Genomic DNA, 22524 nt, shown 5'->3' with positions numbered 1-22524 from the left:
ATTAAAAAGCACAATGTTCCCTTTGAATTATGAACGCTTCAAAACAGTAGAGAGCGACTTCAAGTTAGGGACGAAAGACACATTTACATTCCAGTCAGACCAGTCTGACATAAAGATACTACCCCCCCCCCCCCAGAGTTAACTTAAATTTACTTCTACAAAACCTCTATTTCATCTTTGGCCCCTCGTCCTCGGTCTCTTGACTCGTTTCACGAGATTTACTGTAATATTTACAGTACAATAAACGATCACTTCACAGGCTTTAACTTTGATATTTCACAATATTGTACTCAGAATCATATTGTAATGTCAATGCAGGGGGTATATTACTCAGGAAAGTTGAGCTGGAACTTCACGAAGCATTGAGGATTTATTTTACTGTAATTTAACAGAATACTGCTGTAGTAATCGGACACTGTAAAATCAGTTCAATGCAGTAATACTACAGCAATGTACTGCTATAAGACAAAATAAACACACACAAGTGAAATAGAACCCCTGTACAATATGTTTGTTTTTCTTAGATAGATATTTTTTATTCTTATATTCATTGTTTTACATTATTTCTATTATATATTTATTTTCTTTTTATGGAGCCTTTCAAGAGAAAGCATTCTGCACAATCGTACTTAAAAAAAACATCTAGAAAATATTACGGTAATTTATGATAACTGACAGTAAAGGTCACAGTGAACAGCTATCACTTTACTATAATCTACTGTAAAACAATGTCACAGTAACTTGATGTGACAGTACCCAGTCAGTCATTTTTTGAACAATATAATTGACTTTGGTGACGGTCAAACACCTTCCCGACGGTGGAGGTTTGGGGGTCTGCATTTGTAGATTTAGGAAACATTCAACTCTTTAATTTATAAGGAAAACCAGTGAATTGCATCTTTTCCATACCTGAAGATAAAGACAGGCAGGTATAATGTTCTTCTAAACGCCTGAACCTCAATGCTTCCTTTTTTATGTCCTCTTTCAGTTGTTGAACATCTGGGATGCATCTCCTCCCTCAAACTTTCATTACATATTCAAGGAGCCTGCTGTGCAAACATATTGATATTAATCACGCGTAGTTTTTCACTTTGGTGCTGCAACTTATTGTTAATCTCAGAAAACTTGAAAAAAAAACGATCTAATATACTTAAATGCATCTCCACAGATAGAGATGGATGCTTCAGTCTCGTCTTTGATTGCGCTCTTTAGAGAATAACGCGCTGAAAAGCACCAACAAAGTGTCCAAAAACTCCACAGAAAGAAGTTCAGACAGAAAGAAACGTCACAGAGCTGAACATAAAAAGAGCGTTTTCAGAATTATTTGAGGATTTTTTAACAAGTTTACAATTAGAAATGTTTACCAGTGTTGTAATATACATATATAATCCACTTATATAATATATGTGATTCTGAAACTGGACATTTTGCATAATGAGTACTTGTAATATATAGTACTTTAAGTATATTTTGATGCTTGATTTACCCTGGTATAAAGGTTATGTTTTTCTATCCGTGTGTTCATTCTCTTCAGTTTGTAAAAGAAAACTTCATAAATAAAGTATTACAATAAGAGTATTTGTACTTTGTGGTATTGTTATATTACTGAAGTACACAATTGGAATACTTCTTCCATGTTCACCTTCTCATTTTATTGGCTTCACAGTGAGCTCACATTTGCTAATTAGCACTTAATTGGTGAGACTGAAGCGTTGGACTAATTTAAATATTGAGGGCTTCGACTGATGATTATTCATAATATCCATTAATCTCCTGATTATTCTCTAGATTTATCGATTAATCGTTTAGTCTTTAAAAACGTTCATCCCAGTTTCTCAAAGTATGAGGTCATAAGTCTGTCCAAAAAGTGGGAGATGAAAAGTCATCAGGATTCATCTTCTGGGGACCAAGAATATCTGTTTGGTAAACTATCATGTGGTCGATCCAAGTCATCAAACCTATCGTGACGAGTTCAGTAAACTCAGTAAAAATGAGTACTAGGCTTTAGGCAGTCCGTCACTTTTATCTCTTAAACTGAAATAAACTTATTTTCAGTGTGAAACCTCTCGACTACTTTCGTCAGTATTTTATAATGTCTCTGCATTAATGTGTATGAACCTCTTACTGTGCAACACTGCGTCAAAGCTGCAGACAGACTCACTGCTTTCAGTCTATTAAACACAAACTTGTCCCGACAGCGACAACATTTCCTTTTCTATCTTTTCGGAATGTTATTCCAGTAACAGATCCAAACACGATCTCGTCTGACGCACGCTGAACACAGTCTCTCCTCCTGGGAGTCGGCTGCAGTCTGCTCATTTATTTTCCAGCTCTTATCGTGACTTTCCTCTTTCTCCTCCAACCGGAGAAGCAGAATTTGCATTTAAATGTCGTCTCTTATCCGTCCACTGTTTAGTGTGTACTTCTATGAATACGAGTCGCGGGTGAACAGCTACAGTGGTCGTGACCGGCCTTTTCTTTCACAATAAATTCATGTTTTTATTACACTTTCATGCTTTAATAGCCGACTACTGCAATGCAGCAGCGTGCAATGCAAGCTGGAGCCAGTGCACTCGTTAAAGTACTGAATCAGCTCGATGGCGAAACGAGCATTTCAGAAAACAAGACTTGTTTCATTGATCTCATTGACCTACAATCACTAAACCCTCTGATGAATTTATGCACATTAAAGACGCCTACACGGCTTAAAACAGAGCCCAGTTTGTTGCCAACTATCACCAGGTTAAGGCAATGAAACAGCGTGTTACAGCGTCAGCAACATAATCATTGAAAGGAGGCAACATCACAGAGTGTGTGTGTGCGTTACATCTGGAGACATTCAAGTCAAACTGCAGTAAACAGGAAGGCCTCGTGTATTCTATCTTGAGGGAAAACAAAGTGCAGCAGGATTTAGTCCTAAAAGAAGCGAGTCAGCACTTCTTGCACTTCTAGTTTCCTCATCTTGAAGTTATATACATTTAATGGGTTTTTGGTTAGATGCCTGGAAAAAGCTCTGTGGTTTACACAAGTTAATAACATATAGTATTTTTAAGTGGGGTTGATTAGTGTTTTACCTACAAAAAGTAACTCCATATCAGTTTAAGTACGTTATGTATTTAGAATATTTTCACCTCCTGTCAGAGAGCTTCTGACGGTGAAATGAAGAGGTCAACTACGCCGTCTTCAAAGCCTTTGACAAAAACAGTTTGCAGAAACATGTGGTCTGCTGGTGCAGCGCTGCCTACGCCGGTTAGTTCGGTAAAATTCACACCATAAAAATCAGAACGATCCCGTTAAACGTCGGGACTTCTTGAGAGCTGAATTACCCAAAAATAACGAGCCACCTCCGCCATTTTTAAAAGGATCTTTCCTGCTCACGCGCTGCCTTCACGGCCTTCGTTACCCGAACAGACGCACACGAAACAACGTATGGCTGACAGCCAACGCGTTTCACGGGGTTTGGTCGGCGGTTCTTCCCTCAGAGACCCAGCAGGCTGAGCTGGTTCCCTTCAGGACATTAAGAAAGACGAGACATGCTGCTGCGAACATAATGCCCTGGATTTTTATTTCATGACAATTCAAGAGGATTCTTCCCGTGTGTGTGTGTGTGTGTGTGTGAAGGGTCTACAAAAACAAAAGCTCATGAATCAACGGGGCCATTGGAGCGGGCATTGGGACTGTGGTACAGACAAAGAAAAACTACAAGTAGCCTTGTTCAGTACCAAACTCTTCACAGAAGAGACTTTTTTTTTTAAAGGTTTTTTCTTGTTTTTCCCCCAAATGAAGGCACCCGATGAGTGAGAGGCCTTTCAGCCTTCTGGAGAGTTCTTAAAAAGTAGAGAAAACCGTTCCTTCTTTTTCTCGGTTAATGTTTTCTTCCTTTTATGTAGAAGCTGGAATGATGTCAGTTACTGCATTTTTTTTATACTCCCTTCGTTGTTTTTTAAAGATCAACAAGTAACAAAAGAATGAAGTCTCTTTGTGAGGACAATTTACAGATACAAAAATATATTTTTAAAAATGATAGGGGGGGGTATCTTTGAGAAAATCAAACAAAAGCAGCATCAACCAATAAAGTAAATCATATAGTGCTTAGATGAGTCAGAAGCAGCAAGGTCTTCTGGGTAAGAGTCGTCATCGTCCCCGTTGTTTTGTCACTCGTCTCAGGAATATTAAACGTGTGGAAGAGCTTTGTGGAAACAGATTAACCGACAAACAGATCCACACCCGACGTCTTCTTCTTCTACCGCCTCCATCTGTGTGAACGCACGTCTCCACGGACTCAACACGACGCCCGACGAGCTCACGGCCATGTTCACAACATACAAAAAGAAATACAGAGTTGTGCCTTTTCTTTTTCTTTTGTAAGAATCTCTCTAAACACCGACTACAGCACGGGGAACCGGTGACAGTGTATAAAAAAAAAAAGAAAGAAAAAACGGATTTAAACGAAACATGAACGTAGAAATAAAGAAAGCTTTTTGTAAACACGGCACAATAAATAGATGCGACAGCAGCTCCGATGATGACATCACCGTGGTTCAACGCTCACACTTCACCAGTTCATCTCGTTCTCTCTTTTTAATTTTGATTTTTTTTTTTGTGTCGTTTTTGTTTTTCAATATCTCGAGTGCAAAACATCACAAATGAACAATTCTGTATTCAAGTAATGTTATATACAAGAACAAGGAGAGTGTGGGGGGGGGTATTACAAATATGCAGTACTGTACATATAATTGCCATATTAAGAATTTACATACAATCTCTTATTAACGGTAACAAATAGGGAAATGGGTTGAGAGGGGGAGGAAATAATAAATTTGTACGAGACGAGCATTGCAATTAAGTCCCAGAAGCCTTTGCTGTGCTCGTTCCGTCACCACTAACGGACGATGCATAGCACCTTAAAACAAAAACGATGGAGGCACCCCCCCCCCTCGTGCTGCGTACGGGAGGCTACGTGACCTCCATGGCCACTGTGTTCTCTGATAGACTGTTCAGTGCTGGCTTGTCTTGTTCGTGGTTCTCCCTGAGGGACAAGAAGAAGACAGAAAGACACACGGTCAGCTGTAAAGTAGTGAAAGAGGTTTCAGTAAAGTAGCTTCAGCGTTTCCCACTGCAGGGACTTGATCTGGAGCGTCTCGTAACCGGAACTCTGGAGAACCGTGTGAGGGGTTTGGATGTTCTGCATTAAAGAGGTCCTTTCCACTACTCGTTCATTGTGCAGCCATTACTTATACCGTTGTCTGCTTACTGTTTGAATGGCTGTACATGGAACATCTGTGCTTTTTGCTTTAAACTCATTGTCTGTCTCTTTGGCTCTTACAGACCGTCCTGGAACCGTGTACTTCCCTTAAATGAAGCTGAACGGTGTCATCTGTTGGGTAGATGATTTACTGTTTGTATTCTGTCTTTGTTGATGGTGGTAAACCAGTTCATAACATCAACAGCGCTGCCAGCAGTTCCTTAGAAAAAAGTACCGGGAACTTCTTTCAGTGAGCGGTGTCTGAAATTAAGTTCTCAAACAATTTGGCACAAGGAGAACACGTGACTAACGTTACATTTCCTCAAGTTCCTGCAGTGGAATAGAACTTTAGACACATTTTACTCTTTTGTCTACAGGTATAAGGCCTTTTCTCCAATAACAATAAAAAGAAAGAATAAACATTCTTTCATAATCTAATCAAAGGCTTAAAACAGCCTCTCTTGTTTTTGGAGTATCTCCAGCAGCTCGATATAGAGCTCAAGACATTCATCCAGACACGTCACCCTTCAACGTCCACACTCTGGTCGCCCGTTTCTCTCACCTGGGCACTTTGTCCAGCGGCGAGGCCGAGGGCGTGGCGTTCTTGGGTTTCTGACAGTTGGCGGTTGCGGTGGCCGCGTGGGCGAGCTTTAAGGCAGATGTCGACATGGCGGCGCTCAGCGTCCGGGGGGCGTGGACGCGCTTGCCCGTGGGAACACCCAGACGGAGGCTGTTGTTGTTTCCCAGCAGGACCTGAGTGGCGGCGGCGTTAGTGGTGGTTGTGTGGGCGGTGCCGTTGTTGTTACTGGTGGTGCAGGGGTGGAGCAAGGCGGGTGTCGGGGTGGAGGTGGGTGGAGCCAGGGAGGGGGACGCTGTGCTCGAGAGGTGCAAGCCCTTGTAGACACCTGGGGGTCAAAAGAGGCCGGGGGGGGGGGGGGATGGGGTTTAGAGATGGAAGGTTTGCATTATCAACTGTTCTTTGTTAGGTATTTTGTAAACCTGAAGTACTGAATATGCACCAACTTTATAAATGTGTATAACAGTATTAAACGACCTCCTGCGAGGCAGAAGGTCGTTTTAAGAGCTGGATTTATTCCTTTTCACCAGAATCACAAAGAAAAAGTAGCTATTCGAACAAATAATGATCATCTAAGTTTTATCTTTTTAAAGAGGATCCGTGGTCCTTCTTCATCTGCAGAATAATCTCAAATGGAAATGAAATTGTGTCACTTTTTTCCGTTATCTCGCCGTCGCTGGTGGTTTGTGGAGTTCAGCGCTGCAGGTTTGGTTCGGTCTGCTTCGTGCTGTTATCAGTGCAATGCATTATGGGTTTTTAGGACTCTCATTGTTTGCTTTGTCTGTTCAGTGTCACCGTAATGCAACACTTTGGTGAAGTGCACTTTACATTTTAATTGCTTTTAGTTTTTCTACTACTCTGCGGTTGCATTATTAAAAAACAACAACTATTTTCGTCGTTACAAATAATCTCAAACTTAACACTTTCGTGAGAAATAAAGACCATTATTAAATATAATGAGGATAATTACTCCAGCCGTTATTGTGACGGCATATTGTGGAGCTCCCATCATTCTCACAACAATTATTATTATAATTGTTGTTGTCGTTGAGTGTGACCCTCTGTCAACAACAAGAAGTCACTTTATTCACAGAAGACAAAAGGTTCTCGTCATCGAGTGAGAGCCTCCCTTTTCGAAGCTGAAGTGCGTCGTCGTACCTGAGGGGGAGAGGACGCCATTGACTCCGGCTCCCAGGGCTAGCTCCTCCTTGGTTTTGAGAGCCAGCAGCTTGTCGGCGGTGACGAGGGCCGAGGCGGCGAACTGAGCACCGGCCTGGTCCAACGTATTCGCTGGGCCCTGTGGTAGAGAAGAAGAATGTTAAAGTCCGTCTTCTGAGAGGAGACAGAACTGAGGGCAAAACGACCAGAACCGACCTTTGTGCTGTTTGTAGTGGTGGTGCTGTTGGCTTGCTGTTGCAGCTGGATCTGCTCCAGCTGCTGTTTCTGCATCAGGGCCAGCTGCTCCTGATGCTGCTGGTACTGTTCAGCTGTGAAAGCTGAGGGACACACAAAGAGTCTGTTACGCATCTGGAAATCAGAGTCACACTTTTAAAACATGTTTCACAGAAGACTCAGAGACAAATCTATGAATTGTTGCAGAGACAGTGTGCGTGTGTGATTTAGAGATGCAACCGCCTCTTATGTGCTGTGTTTGAATAAAATTAATTATTCTCAAGTACCCGACTACTTTTGGAAACAACTCTTGGGCTCAGAAACACGGCGGTCTCGTGGTGAAGGATCAGATCAATAAAACCATCTGTGGCTCTGAAACAGGACGAGCGATTCAAGTCCTCGGCCACACCTCCTGTAGCTTCTTCTAACTCAGCACCAGCTCTGTGTGAAACTCAGCACTGATGTACGATGTTGTTTGAGGCCACGGTTTCTCTCTTGGGGGGTAATAATGCAATATAAATCTGGTCATGAATATTTTTTTAGTGAATGAAGCCACATTTCATTGTGCAACCAGTGTCTCGTACTCCCCTGTAGGTCTGTACGATTCAGAGTCGACTTTGTGTTCCTTTCCTGACAATCCAAACATCCACTGGTTTCAATGATTTCAACTACAGCACCCCGTGGTTTCATAATGAACCTGCTGTGGAGATTCTACTCTGCGTGGGAGTCTCTCTTTGCTGGCTTTCTATTGATTATGAAGTCCTATTCACACATCTCTAGGTATTAACGTGGCCTTGTGCTTCAGTAAAATATAGATTGTATTCTTTCAGTTCTCCACTTCACAGCATCCAGGACTCATCATCCTCATCTGAAAGTCACAGCTCGTCCTCTGGCTCCATCTGGAACACCCTTCATGCTTCTTTCATTTAATCTGCCACCGTCTCGTTTTAATCAAAACACTCAACTTATTGATTCAGAAGCGCTTACGACGCAGACTTAACCGCTGCTGTAGTTTCTCTCAAAAAGCTCTTCATTACAACGGCGTCCTTCGGTTTCTTTTATGGTGCCGGCAAATATTCCATCAATACGCGGTTGTTTTCATCCACATCAAAAACATAAAACATCTCCTGTGAAGTGCTTGTAGCCGACATCGATGCCCTCACAGTGAAGCCGCCGGGGAGCTGTGGCATTTACTTTGTATTCAGCGCTGCGCGCCTCTTCGTCCACACACCGAGTCCTCTGCATCTCATGAATGCATTTATCAAACCACAGTTCTAACTGACACCTTGTGGACTGGGAGGGGGCGCGCTGTGAATGCAAAGCGACGGCTGCACCAGATGAAATACGCAGTAAATAAAAAACGTTCACAGCACAGCTGGAGGGTTATGACCGACACTCGTCCTGCAATTAAAGACACTCCCAGCAAACGAGGAGAACGTGATCGCCTCGATCGAGGTAAAACAGGAGAACGTGTCGGGTGAGCATACTGAATAGATTCATGGACAGTTGCTGAGGATTGTTAATCGCAATATAGACTTACTGCAATTCTCAAATCGCAGAGTGCGCAACATCCGTTCATGGTGAAACGTGTCAAAATACCATTTTTAATCACATATTAATATAAATAGTCGTGCTGCAGAGATGTCCTGGCTTACACGTCATATTAACGACTTAACAAAACATGTTTTTGATACAGTTCCCTGCAAAACACCACACCAATTGGATATGTTTTTTAAATGAAAATCAGAATGAGAATAATATTGCAAATTCAATATCAGTCAAAATAGTCACAATTTAAGATTTTGCTAAATTGTTCCGCGTTACTAAAGACTCTGAACGAGCAGACCTGTTCAGGGTCAGGTCAACTAAACACACCAAGAGCAGCATCGTGTCTACGGACAGTTCTGGTTTCATGTGCTCGGGTTTTGACAACACAATCAGGAGGAAATGGGATTTAATTTAATCTTATTCTAACGTCAAAAATGCCCAAAAGCAACTAGACTTTATCAACGGTTTTCATTGGGACTACTTTCTACAGGAAGAAGGATCCGTGTGAAAACTGATTAGGAAGCTGGCATTGGTAGACAAGTCGTGCGTAGTGGTGCGTTTGTGTCCCGTTCTTGTCAGTATACATTCATAATTAATCAAAGGAGAGATGTTGGTCTGACGACATGTGTGTGTTGGAAGGCAGCCGGTCCACCTACCGGCGACGGGCGGGGGTGCGGCGACGACCCTCACCGGCCGCTGAGAGCCGTACGGCTGACCTCCAGCTGTGGTGGAGGAGATCGGTCGCTTCAGGCCTCGACTCAACTTCCTGAATAGCGGGTGGGCGTTGTCCAGCTCGTGTAGTGGTAGTGTCCGTGGTCTAAAGTGCCTCCATCGGCACGACTTTATATTCAACAGTATCTGACTGAGGTCCGTGGAAGAGGGAGAGGAGTTGCGAGAGGAGGAACTTCTGTCCGAGGTATTTGTTTCTGAGGTTCTGGCAAACTTGTCGGTGGCCGGCGAGCGTGAAGTAGTTGTGGGAGGAGGAGGCGGCGAGGGGGGAGGAGGCGGGTCGAGCATTTCTGGGTCCAGTCCGTGGAAAACGTTGTCGTGGTCCGTGAAGGCCCTGTCCAGCAACACCCTGAGGGAGGAGGAGAGCGTCGGGTAACTAGCCTCATTCGTCTGGCATTTCAAAAGCCATCGATGAGCCACATATTCAACGAGGTTGAGCACGTGATCGAAAAAATACAGAGGATTGAACAGACCTGCCGCCTCGTCCCACGCGTCGCCGAGCCATGCCGAGGCAGTGCCGCGGCACGGTGAGCGTGGTGAGACTGTAGCGAAAACGAGCTTCTGCCAAACCGTCGTCCCAGGGTCCGCACCACGGCCAGCTGCCCACGCGGTCCTGACGAGTCTGGAGCAAAAGAGACTCGTTTCATTCTCACCGTCTGCGTACAAAACCTCGGATCTCTGACATCCGAAATCTGAGTCTAAAGTGTGAACTAAATGCCTTCAATATTGAGATTAACTTAAAATCTGTCTTCTGAATACTTTGCTGTTCTATAAACCACAATAATTAATATCTCCTGCAAGCTTTCACAGCATTTTATAAGACAACAACTCAACGTAGATAACTGTTCCCGTTATAACCAGAGCCTGTAAAGAGCATTTAAATGCATCTACAGCCTCGGGGCACCACTGCTGGGACATAACGACCCCTTAAACCCACCATCATGTCAAATTAAAGCTCCGACATGCTATTTATTAACTGTTTAAATACGTCGTGTGGATGACCACGGTACTCACAGCGTAGTACTGGCAGCCTGCCTTCCTGCGAAAGGCATAGGCACCGTCGGGGTCGTTCTCCTCCTCTGCTTCCGATGAGCCCGAGTGCAGCTGTGGACACACAAGAGGTTTAAAGGTCAGTGGAAGAGCAGAATTCATAACACTGAAGCCCCGCCCACTTGTCTTGTGCCGTTTCGCAATTTGGAGTGGATTCATCAGGACAACAAAGGGCAGAGTGCAGGTAGGCACGGAGTGGTGCTCGTACCTGGGAGAAGGGCTCGTCGTCCGAGCTCGGGAAGTCGTACTGGTTGAGGTCCTTGGCGTTGAAGACGACGGGACCCGGATGGTGGGGGGCGCCCGACGAGAGAGGCAACGCCTTCTGCTTCTTCTCGTACTTCCTCTTCTGTCGGGGAACTTCTGTCTTCTCGGGCTAAAAGGGGGAAAGAAGAGATAAGTCATAAGACTTTGGACCTCCTAAAAAGCACCCGTTAAAGAGACGACGGGCCATAATTAATGTTGAAAACATCTCTCTAAATATTCAATTTCAAAATGCATTACAAGTCAGCTGAAACATCCGTTTATAGTGGCTGAACATTCACATGAACTTGCCTGACACCAGGAGAGGAATAGTAAAAATACATAAATACAACAATGTGACTGACAAGAGTCCTCCTCTTATACAAATATAAATAACACTCTCTAATGTATACAGTCCAGTGTCAGAACCCTGATGTTAAAGCCGAGCCTCACCTTGCACTTGTAGTCCTTGAGGTCCATGTGGTCCTGGTGTCGGTACTGGTTCGTGACTGGGACCAGGGGAATGATCTGCGGCCTCACCAGCGCCCGCTCAGCCAACACCTCGGCCATGACCTCCCCGCTGTAGTCCGACATGACGTTTCTGCAACAGAAAGAAAAACATTTAGTTTAGTCGTTTTTCCTCCAATCAAGAGACTCAGGCTCATCAACCGTCTCCATGTTTCAAAGGCTCACCTCTTCTCAAAGATCTCCAGTGTGAGGTGCAGCAGCTCTCTCTTGCTCTTCTCCCTCCTCTTGATCATCTCCAGGATGGTGACAGCTCGGCTGAGATCCCTGCGCAGCTTCAGCATCTTCTCGTAGGACGCCTCGTCGTTCTTACGGTTCTGAGTGGTGAAGGAGGAAAATGGATGTAAGCAATACTGAAGAAGAACAGGCCATGTTTAAGCCATGAGGATTAGATGTAAAATGTAAAAAAAATAATAAAAAATAAAAAAAAAATAAAAAAATCACTTCATCTAATGCTGTGAGCCTCAGAAAACCGGCAGTTATTATAATACTTATGAAGTTTGCATTTCTTATTCATTTAAATATATTACATGTTAATTTATGTGCTTCAAATGTGAAAATTAACACCTGGCAGGTTTGTAACATTTGTTTGAATGAAAGCAAGCAGCTTATTAAGATCACAAAGTTAACACCGAGGCCAAAGTTCTTCAAATGACCACTTGGTGGCATAAACACCCTTCAGAAGAGAGCAGTCAGTGTTCAGCAGTGTAGTAACACTTATTTAAGAAGACTCCACATTAAAGTAATAGTTTGAGAAACGTTGCACCTCTTGAAATATAAAACTATCTGGTTAATTAGCAAGGATGGTGATATGGACAAAACCTATCACAGTTGTACAGTGAATATAGTAATGTGTAAGCGGTGATGTCGTAATATCCACCTTTGTATTTACAGTAATACAGTGAATTAACTGTAAGTTCAGTTAAATTGTTTTAAATAACTGTACTTTCTCACAATTGATCGTCTTGCATTTGGAACAATCATACAAACAAGAACAACTGCCTCACATAAGTCAACACTAAAAGTAAAAGTGGAAGAAACGATCACCGTTACAGGTCTGAGGATTAACAGGTGCAAATAAATAGCAGCCCGACTTGATGCAGTGCAATGTGACCAATGCTCTTATATTGTGCTGGTTGAGATGCCTCCTCTTGCTCTGCATTTACAGAGTGATTACTGCCCAAGATCACGTTACCTTGCAAAGTAAACAGATTTGTGATATCTCAACACCACGTGAGCATTAACACCGCGGTGGAAACTGTACCGTCACTGATTATACATCATGTCACCCAACCCTAGTTGGGAGAGAGTATTTGTTATCTGAAGTCATGGTCTGTTAAGTGACTGACGTCAGGGACTTCAGTGTGTTTCTCAATGAACCATAAGTTAATCAATCACCATCTCACAGAGAAGCTCGTTGAGCAGACAAATAGGGAAACATATCTGCTTTTCAGTTATTGTCAAGACCGACAGCATTAATGAGAGCTGTGCTGACACAATACGCTCTCAGTGAAGCTGGGATTGAACGTGGTTGTGGTGTCTGACAGCATTCCTCTTTTGTCAGCCCGTTGGGTTCAGTGACTGAGAACACAATCAACATAGTCGTGTACTTCACGGGTGAGGCCTGTGAGGCGTTTACAACACGTCAAAACCGGATCCAGCTTCACAAAAGACGGTGACACAGCAGAATGTTATCACTGAGAGAGGAAGCCCGTCAAACACGGGGAAATATTTCCAGGAACAAAGGTTTTTAAAAACGCATTATTCCCTCCACAGATGTGGTCACTAATAACACGTCCTGCTGCACAATGCAACGCCTAACGAGAGACATTTCAGCCTGAAACAAAACGAATCCAACCACCAACACGACGATCACAGACTGCCCATAAAGACCCTGAGCGTAAACACTACCCACCTTCCTGGTCTGCATCTTCTCGGTGCGCCGTCGGAAGGCCACGTAGGGATCGCTGGTGCTGGAGCCGTCCCGCTTCTCATGCTTGACGTTGGGGAGGAGACAGTTGGCCCGGCTGGTTTTCCTCTTGCGGCTCCAGTAGTCGAAGACCTCCTTGATGAGCTCGTCGTCCTCCTTCAGCAGCAGTTTGGCCTCCGGAAGGCTCACCGCCTGGAAGAAGAAGATACAGACGCGAGTTACATTTGTGATGAATAACTGACTGATCCGCTATTCCAACACTGTACCGCATGTTGCCATAAATGGGTTCAAACTTGTGCTACCAGCACACCGACCTGCTGTCCACTGCCTTTCTCCAGCCGGTCAATCATCTCCTCAAACTGCAGGAAGCTGATCTCCATCTTCTTCTTCAGCTTGTTGACAAACGCATCGTCTTCCGAGTCGAGGTCGTAGTCGGGCTGCTCTGTGTCCAAGCTGAAAGCTGCAGCGAGGAAAGGAAACGAGGAAGGATGAGGAGGAGTCTACGGGCTATGAAACACTGCAGATCTGTGACCAATGCAAAACCTAAGGTTGTAATCTGATTATAAAGAATAAAATAACTCAAGCACGTGTCTGTGTTCTTAAAATGCAATGCCACACTGGCCCGTTTCTTAAATTCCACTTTTGTAATCTCCATACTCAGGAAAGCATTTGGTGCAACCGCCCTCGTGTTCACTTTGAACTTCTTAAAAATCGACCATTTTGGTGTTGAGCTCATCCTGTGATCCAAAGTGACGGGACCTCTCCACTCTGTGCTGTGGAGCCGAAGTCGGCCTAATTGGTCTGGTAATGACTGAAGGCAGCGTTACAACGCAGAAATATATCAAAAACTAACTTTCTATGAACTTTAACTTTTACGTCTGTGTGCAGCCGACAGTGAATCTCATAAAACTCACAATTCACTGTCATGATTTAACAAGACATTTGGATTTTAAAAGATAAAAAGATGGTTCCTTCTCATACCGACAGTTACCGACTCTTTTATGTCAGATATACATAACATGTTTTCAGTGTCACATAACCGATGTGCAAAGAGAGACAATACATCCTCTCTACTCACCACTGAGCCCACCACAGCAGTCCACATCTACAATTCATCATCATTTAAGTCTTTTAATGACAGTTCTTAACACTGCTGTGTACCGAAGACCACAATCCATCAAACCCCGTCCTACACAACTAAACGAAACAAATCTAGGAGTAAGATTTAAACATAAACTTACAGATATTGACCAGATTGTCCCACTACTACACACAATGAGACACAGAGAATAAATGTGCATTTCTAATTAGCTTAATGTGCAGCCTGAACCCAGTGATTTAAACACTGCACCATATTACAAACTGCACAAATGCTTTAAAAATTAACTAAAAAAACAGCTGCAGCAGCCGAGAGAAACTCAGGATTAATAAAGTTTTTCTATATTGCTGAATGAAGATGTAAACTAATGCAATGAAACGCTGACGATAAGCAGAGGTTCATGTTCAGAGGGACATAACGAGTTATATTTATAGACTGTTGCAGGTCAGACGCCACCGTTTGGTTTTTACACAAAGTATTTGTCTGAGTCACTCAGCAAACTGTGACCTGCAGCATCCCAGACAAAAACATGAGAAACCTGATGCAGGTCCTTTCTGAGGAACGATGGAATATATTCATCAGACTACACGGGACTAATGTTCTCACACTTACCTGGAATAAATAATTGCCACATGAAAACATTGCTGAAATCAAATGAAACCAGCTTCTAAATCAGACACGCACAGCTGCTGTGCTCTCAATCAGAGAGCAAAACAATGTGCAGACCGGAGTATTCGCTGCTTCATCTTAAAGCTGGCGAATTTTGGAAAAGTTTTCCCATTTTCTATCTCAATTTTCTTTCTGCAGAAACTTGATTCTGTGCTGCATTTGTCAACTCTCACCTTATGAAATGACGGCAAATGTGCAGCTGCGTTAAGTGCACACTCACACCGAGACAAAAAGACAGCTGTTTGAACAAGCGCTATATTTTCTACACGTCTCAGACCGTCTAGACCTCCGAGGAAACCTTGAAATTAGTCCGACAGCGATTTGACAGAACAAAACATTTGTCATTTCAGCCTCCGACTGATAACGGGGTCCGTGTGCACGTCGGGTACAGTAAATTGCTTTCCTTTGAGAAACAATCACGACAACCTCTTGTGACACAGACGTGGTTACTGAACTAAGCAATCTAGCCAACTAATGTTCTTAGATATCATTACTGAACGATCTCACCAACTCTAAGCACTCAGTGAAAGCTCATAAACACGTCTGACTGAATAAAACGCGAATAAAACATTTAGTACCTGTGTGTTCGTGAGTTTAATACAAACACAACACCAGGAAATAGCCACATTCTTCTTTCAGTCACAAGAGTGTTGAAAACTCTTTATACTCTGCTTTATAGTCCAAAACTTAATCTACTGAAATGATAAGAGTATAATGATGTTTACAAATAAAACACACTAATGTGGAATATTCGCCTCGTTGTGAATGATCGTTTTGATCAACGTGTCCCTTAATGCATTCAAAATAACTGAAGGAACCACTAATACGACCTAAGGAAACGACCGAGGTTCCTAATCTGTTGCATGGAGCTCATCCTCTCCTCTTTCAGCGTCACAGATTGGTTATCAGAGAAGCCCACTCACGCTGTATGTGAATGAGCTGCTTTGGCATCTTGAACTCCCCGGGGTAGAGGGATTCGTAATAGGTGATGTCGCTCTCCGCCTCGGGCACCGGGATGACCATGTTGTCTCGCTTCTCGCCGTACACCTGCTGCGCCGAGATGGCCCGCTGGAGATGGTGTTCCTGCAGAGACAAAAGACGGAGGGGTTAGACACCTGAACCACTGAGTGTCTACGTTTAGCCTGGGTGGTTTTTACAGAAGATTTAGAAATGGTGACTGTAGAAACACGGAAACTACGAGTGGTGAATACAATGTTACAGAACGTGTTCTGGAGTATTTAAAGTTTAGTCTTCTTCCAACTACAAAAGCAGTTTAGAGCCACATGATTTTCTTCCAGTCTGCCACCCACAACCTGCACATCACCTTCAGCCCTCTCATGCGTTGGTCATATAGGTGACCACATGTTACAGCTGAGGACGCAGCAGCGCAGTGAAAGCTAACTTTGGCTCAGGCTCACTTTGGGGTGGGCTGTCCCTTTAAGGTGGACCGGCCATTCTCATTCTGGTGACAAACATTACTTCAAAACATAATTACTTCAAAAAGATAACATCCTCCATAAAAAGGATGCTAGTTGGTGCCTCACAGCTACCAATTATAGAACTAAATCTGGAACCAATATGAGGGCAATAAGAAGAGCTTAGAGCCGGTGTGACATGGTGTGGTGGTCTACAGTTTGATTCAGACACACTTGCACTAAAGGAATAAACTATAAAAGCATCTCGAAGAATCCAAGCAGCAGAATGACACAGATCATCCAGGCTAGTAAATTGTTCAGCGCTTACACGTCTGCCAAGTCTCCACAACCTACAGCACGGAAACTAGAGACCATCTCACAACATGCAAATCAAGCAAGGGCGTTAGTCGGGCGGCGTTGCTGGTCCGAGTACCATCCTCAAACATCCACTTCCAACAGGTGTCTCAATGACCACATTTTGACTTATAAGACACAGACAATAACAATACCAGCGTTGCCGTCACATAGTTTGTCAATCAAAGAGCACTAACAAATGTATTTTTCTCCAACTGTAAACCGCCTTGCTTGGTATGTCTCTGGGTCACAATCTAAGAAAGAACAGAAGTAATCTAAATGGGAACAAAAAGGTGTTTGTTTATGTTACGAGTTTGTTAAAAAGAACTCACGATTGGTCGATATGTCATTATTTGACTTTTAAACTCCAACATATCGACAGCTTCAATAATCCGGTATTGATGAGGATATGCTGTAGACCTGCATAGATATGATTGGACGTCACTCGTCAGCTAAAAGACAGCTATGAATGAGTAAATGATTTTGACGCATTAAACAGCTGATGATTTTATCAGAAATCCCTACAGAAGTCAACAGAAACTGCTGCAGAGTACATTTCTCTCTCTTTCTACCAGAAACACTGGCAACCGTCATCTTGGAACTCGTCCCGAGAGCTAAACAACAACCTGTTTGACTTTCATTTTGCCGTCTCAATATCCACAATAAGAGATTTAGAAAATAATGGACCCAGCTGTTGGTCCTTTAAAAAAGCAAAAGCCAAATCTTTACAAAAAGGGCTGCAACAAACAAATCCATCCAATAAACTAATCCGATCACAACATTGCAACACAATATTAAGCCTGCTAAACTCATATCGGCCTCATTTACCCGCCACAAGTGTGACGAGAGCTGCCAGGCCGGTTGACGGGTAATGTGCCGGAAGGCAGGCAGGCAGGCAGGCAGACAGGCTGCATGTCTGGCTGACTAACTGGTTTGCTGGCGGGCAGCTCGTGTGATCGTAGTAGTAGTAGTAGTACAGCCTTTGGCCTAGAGCTGGCCGCTGAGCCGCTGGCAGGCAGTCTGTCAACAAGGCAGCGTGCTGCAGCTCTCGGGTGGAGGAGGGGTGTGTTTATTGTTTCTCCTGAGGCCGTTGAGACACAGGGGAGTAGTGAAGGGGGGGGGGGGAGCTAGACACAGTGAGTGGGTCAAAAAGAAAGTATGTGAATGACTTTGAAAACAACACAGAAAACCACAGAAAACAACTGCAAAAACAAGCACTAAAAGTGAGTCTAACATGCATATCTTGTAGGATGATATGCTACATTAACTAGCATAGAAGAGCTTCGTTAGGATTCAACATGTGCAGTCGACGCTCAGTCTGAATTTGATTCTTAACTCCATGAAGTTTGTCAGGTTCACCTCAACCTGCGACTCCCCAAAAAACTCAATTCAGGGTCAGGGGATCGTTTCTATTTTCATATCGTGGTGATTCGACATCGCCGACAGGCAACAAGATCCCCAGAGGACAACGGAGGGGCTCAGGATCAACATCTGATGGAGCTTTTGGCACATCTCTCAAATAAATACAAGAAATATAGTATGAGTTACCTGATGAAACTTTCATAAAAAGAGTAGTTTCATCCATTTAATAGCAATGTCTCCTTAATTCAAACAAAGGCTTCATTTCAAAAGTCTTGTTGCAACAATATCACAGCTGCATGGTCCGTTTAATATGAGGTTATTATCTTTAATATCCATAACGAGGCTGTACTGAATAGTTTGATATTGGCATTCAAAGTATTAATAACTTAAAGAAACAGTGTGCATGTATTAATTTCCAAGTTCACATGTTCTTATCGAACAAACTTACTGCTTTAATCCATATTTCTTGGAGTTTCTAAAACATTTTTGCTGAGGTAAACAAACTCTGCCCTACTTACACCAGCAAGGCACACACCTGTATTAACAGGCGGTCTAGCTGCAATATAACAGCACCATAAATTATATATATAACAATAACAAACGTAAAAAAATAAAAAATAAAAAAAAAATCTTATTTTACTTTCGAAGCTTCATTTGAAAACCTTCGAATCAAAGCTTTGACAGTAATAATGACAAACTATAACAGCTATATGTATAACGTTAAACACATTAGTGGAGCGCAGAGCAAAGCTTAGGTGAGCAGGACAATGGAGAACAGAGACGAGGCATCAGATTTAAGGAAACCGGTAAACTGGTTTGTACTTCAGGATTATAAATTCCCTTGTGCCGATTATTAGGGCTCAGTGGGCGGACATGCCGCTCCACCAGATTCAAGATTACATTTTAGTTCTAATAGTAAGTAAGTTAAAATCGCCTTAATATCGACAATATACAATCCACCCACATCAAAGCCCACCAGCTCTACTGCGAGACACTACAGCTAGTGTCTGAATCTCAAATATCAAGGTCCCTCATCACACCGATGCCAAACATCCTGTTAATCCAACAACTGGAATTAAACACACAGATTAATAATGTATACAGAAGTATACCACTGTATGCAATAGGGTTGGCATATAGATCTGGACAGTATACAGCGTATAAGGCTTTGATGTGTTTCAGTCGGGACTATCAAACCTGCAGCTGCTCATGTATTACCTAGATTTGTATACGTTTATTCATCAAGCAACTCTAAAACCGTAATTCAGAAGGTACTATAACAGACCAGCACTATAGTAGCACCGTGTCCTGATAATAGTAGAATATATGCATTTAAACCAAGGGCTGATAATCGTGAGAAGCTCGTAAGAAAAATAATTATCCAAACTAAGAAAACATCCCAGAGTTGCTGACTCTTTTCTGATGAGAGTAGCCATCAGCACGAGCTCCACAAGACTACAGCTGTCCCCTCAGGCCTCTTATGACGACAGCAAACCAAAAACACGGCCATTGTTGGTACCAACAGCTGTCAAGCTACCAGTATGTTGACAGTCCGTTTTTGAAGATTGCCAACTCTATAACTGGAACTTTTCGGCAAAGGTCCGGTTGACTGAGTGGCCTCATAGATCAATATGCATTACTGTGACATTACTGTCAGCTGATTTTATAGGTCAGTTCTTGAAGTCAGCTGGATTTTAGTTTTAAGTTAAGCTTCTCTTGGTCCCACATGATGAAGACAAACTGTTTTCACAGAGTTTCATCAGTGTGTCGTTTCTCAGAAAGTAGAATTTATATTTAATTACTTGCTTTGGTTGAAAACTAATCTTGGCATCAGTAGTTTTCAGTGATACGTTTTATTCGCTGCTTTGAGTTAACGTTCAACAGGTGGATTCCCTCTAATATCTATTCTATGCTGGTGTGAAAACATCTTTAAACTATTGTATTTATTCAAGTTAACATCAAAACACGCCATGACTACGTTATAATTTACCCAGTACTCATTTTTACTGAATTGAAATTGTCAAAATGTCACCATTTATAAATAGCCAGACGCTGTAAAAGTAAACATTATTGGTAGATTTTCAACTTTCCGACAGTCCTTAAACACATCATGTGTGAGAAACGCTTCAGTCACGAAAAGCAACACAGTTGAAGGTTAAAATTGTGATTTCATCAGAATCACTTTGCTGTATCCAAAACCAACAGTTTGCACTAACCAGGTCCTGTATAATTATTAATTCTGTGCTTCTCATCATGGGAAACCAGGAGTGACTCGGCTGAGACCAACAGTAACAAACTCTGTGAACCTTTGACTGAACTGCAGGCAGCTGAACACAGAGCGGAGAGGGTTTAAAAATGCTATTAGTGCAAAAAATCAGTAATACTTGTCAGCACATGGAAAAATGTTCCATTGTTTTTTTGAGCTCTTACTTCATGATATTATTCTATAAAGGAGCAGGTCACAGTGAGAGAAACAACTCGGGGTTCAGGCGGTTAATTTAGTTGTTCCAAAAGTCTTACGGTTGTTCCTCCACAGCTTATTTTGGACTTGCAGTGGCATCAAGTAATAAAGCATAAAGCGTCACATAATTGTGCTCGTTTGCAACCCCAAAAATTCGTAAATATGAGACCAATCGGTTTGTTACCGGTCACGGACAAACAGCCGGTTTCTCCAATCATAATAATTACGTCACAATATGAAAACTATTTTGATTTTTACCCTATTTTGATAAAAACAGAGAAGCAGAAAAGTAAACTTTATGACGTGTGACCTTCAGTCTACCATCAATCTAACACTTTCTGTATCCGTCTCTTTATATTGTGTCCCAGAGCCCCGTGTTCATCAACACCATGTGGACCATGAGTTTGGTGCCCGAGGTTAATATTCTACACAGCATGTCACACCAGAGGCAAGTGATTCGTACTTTATGTTCATAGCGTCGTGAGCTCCGGCAATCTGTTCTGAGGACGAAGCCGTTTTACTCTCAGTGCTTCCCTCAGGCTTCTCCATATGACACTCTTAACACAAGTGCAGCATTTACTGTGGTGCCCCCCCCCCCCCCCCAGTCTGTGCAAGTACGCTTGCATAACCTTTATGTTCCTCTCACATTCCCACCAAAATCACTCCCCACGGCAAACCCCTAAACTTACGCATCAACGTCCTCAAACCTCTCCACAACTGAGGGGGAAAAAAAACCTTAGACACAAACAGCCTCGAGCAAAAAAACATGTTGGCTGTCAAATCTAATCAAGCAATGTGTTTGTTTACTTTCTGCTATTTGCCAGAGAATGAAACAGACTTAAATTGAGGTGAACAGTCAGAATACAGAGCATTAGCCGGTGCACACACAAACACAGAGTCTAGAAATAGCCTTTTAAAATGACCACATCCATCACTGTCGAGTCTGCTGAGGCAGCCAGAGCCTCCTCCACGTTTTCCCAGACACCGTAAATGCCTCTTAACACGATGGACCGCCGCAGGGACCGGTCGGAAAAAGGCCGTCGAGGGACGCGTGGTTGTATTACAGAGCGGTTTGGATGCACCGCGTGGGAGCGGGTGGTTTTGAACGTGCGGTGTGTGACTGGGATATGAAAATCAAACATCACACACTAGAATGCGCTAAGCTCTGCACAGAGTTACAGAGCGTGAATTGAGAAACTTTTCCATTACACAATACTGCTGGTAAACCAAGATAAGAAAATATGGTTTAGTATTTTTCCCCTCAAACCTTGAGCACGGGCCGGGCCCACTGTTGCATAACAATGAAGGGAAACCGATTACTCACAAACGGGGACCATCCCAAAGAGTCTTATCCAGCCGAGGCTCGTCTATAAATGTTGGGTTAGATTCAAGATCCTGTCTGGAAGCCGGTGTTTATTTCCCACAGCTGACAAAAAAGTTACTTTCAGTTTCACGGCACACATGCTGCAGAGACTTTGGACAGGTGACATGTGTCCCACATTCCCACCCAGCGAGGTCACACACTGCTGACACACTGGCGGAGCTGCCAGAAATGTGTGTGTGCACGCACGCGTGTGTCCCGGTTAGTGCCCGTGTCTGTCTGGCAGAGAGGCAACCCAAACACATCCCTGTGGGTTCCCACCAGGGCCACAGACACTGACCTCACTTTCACCCAAATGTAAACACGAGACAAAAGTGACAAAAGTGGGCCCAAAACAAACAAGCCGCACGTGCCGAAGGGAGTTTCGGCGATGACGGCTCTCCGGTCAAGCCGCACGCACACGCACACACACACAGCCTGTAAATTACTAAACCACATGCTGGACTGAGCGATGGTTTTAAAGTACAATAATGCAAAAACACAACGATTCAAAACAATACTCCCATCTAGGATTTACACTAGACGGTGGGGGGGGGGGGGGGGGGGG

The 22524-nt window shown here is 43.2% G+C and overlaps 1 protein-coding gene across 4 annotated transcripts in view; it reads right to left on the bottom strand.

The window, feature by feature from the left end:
* Window positions 1–2521: 2521 nt before the first annotated feature.
* LOC116396221 (enhancer of polycomb homolog 1-like) overlaps window positions 2522–22524 on the bottom strand; it is a 26323-nt gene continuing 6320 nt past the window's right edge. For 2 of the 4 annotated variants that reach the window (XM_031870687.1, XM_031870686.1), the window contains 13 exons: window positions 15928–16087; window positions 13551–13696; window positions 13222–13428; window positions 11475–11623; window positions 11235–11382; window positions 10750–10914; window positions 10506–10595; window positions 9965–10113; window positions 9419–9840; window positions 7197–7318; window positions 6981–7119; window positions 5808–6150; window positions 2522–5029 (listed from right to left, as the gene is read on the bottom strand). In XM_031870687.1, the coding sequence (XP_031726547.1) occupies window positions 4957–5029; window positions 5808–6150; window positions 6981–7119; window positions 7197–7318; window positions 9419–9840; window positions 9965–10113; window positions 10506–10595; window positions 10750–10914; window positions 11235–11382; window positions 11475–11623; window positions 13222–13428; window positions 13551–13696; window positions 15928–16027 (2253 nt within the window). In that variant the 5' untranslated portion in view covers window positions 16028–16087 and the 3' untranslated portion in view covers window positions 2522–4956. Of the gene's footprint in view, window positions 5030–5807; window positions 6151–6980; window positions 7368–9418; window positions 9841–9964; window positions 10114–10505; window positions 10596–10749; window positions 10915–11234; window positions 11383–11474; window positions 11624–13221; window positions 13429–13550; window positions 13697–15927; window positions 16088–22524 lie in introns of those variants that run through there. The other 2 variants (XM_031870689.1, XM_031870688.1) reach the window with 2 other exon arrangements.

Source organism: Anarrhichthys ocellatus, unplaced genomic scaffold, assembly GCF_004355925.1.
Source record: "Anarrhichthys ocellatus isolate YVR2014 unplaced genomic scaffold, GSC_Weel_1.0 scaffold54, whole genome shotgun sequence".
Classification (NCBI taxonomy): domain Eukaryota; kingdom Metazoa; phylum Chordata; class Actinopteri; order Perciformes; family Anarhichadidae; genus Anarrhichthys; species Anarrhichthys ocellatus.
This window is presented reverse-complemented; position numbering and strand designations above follow the sequence as displayed.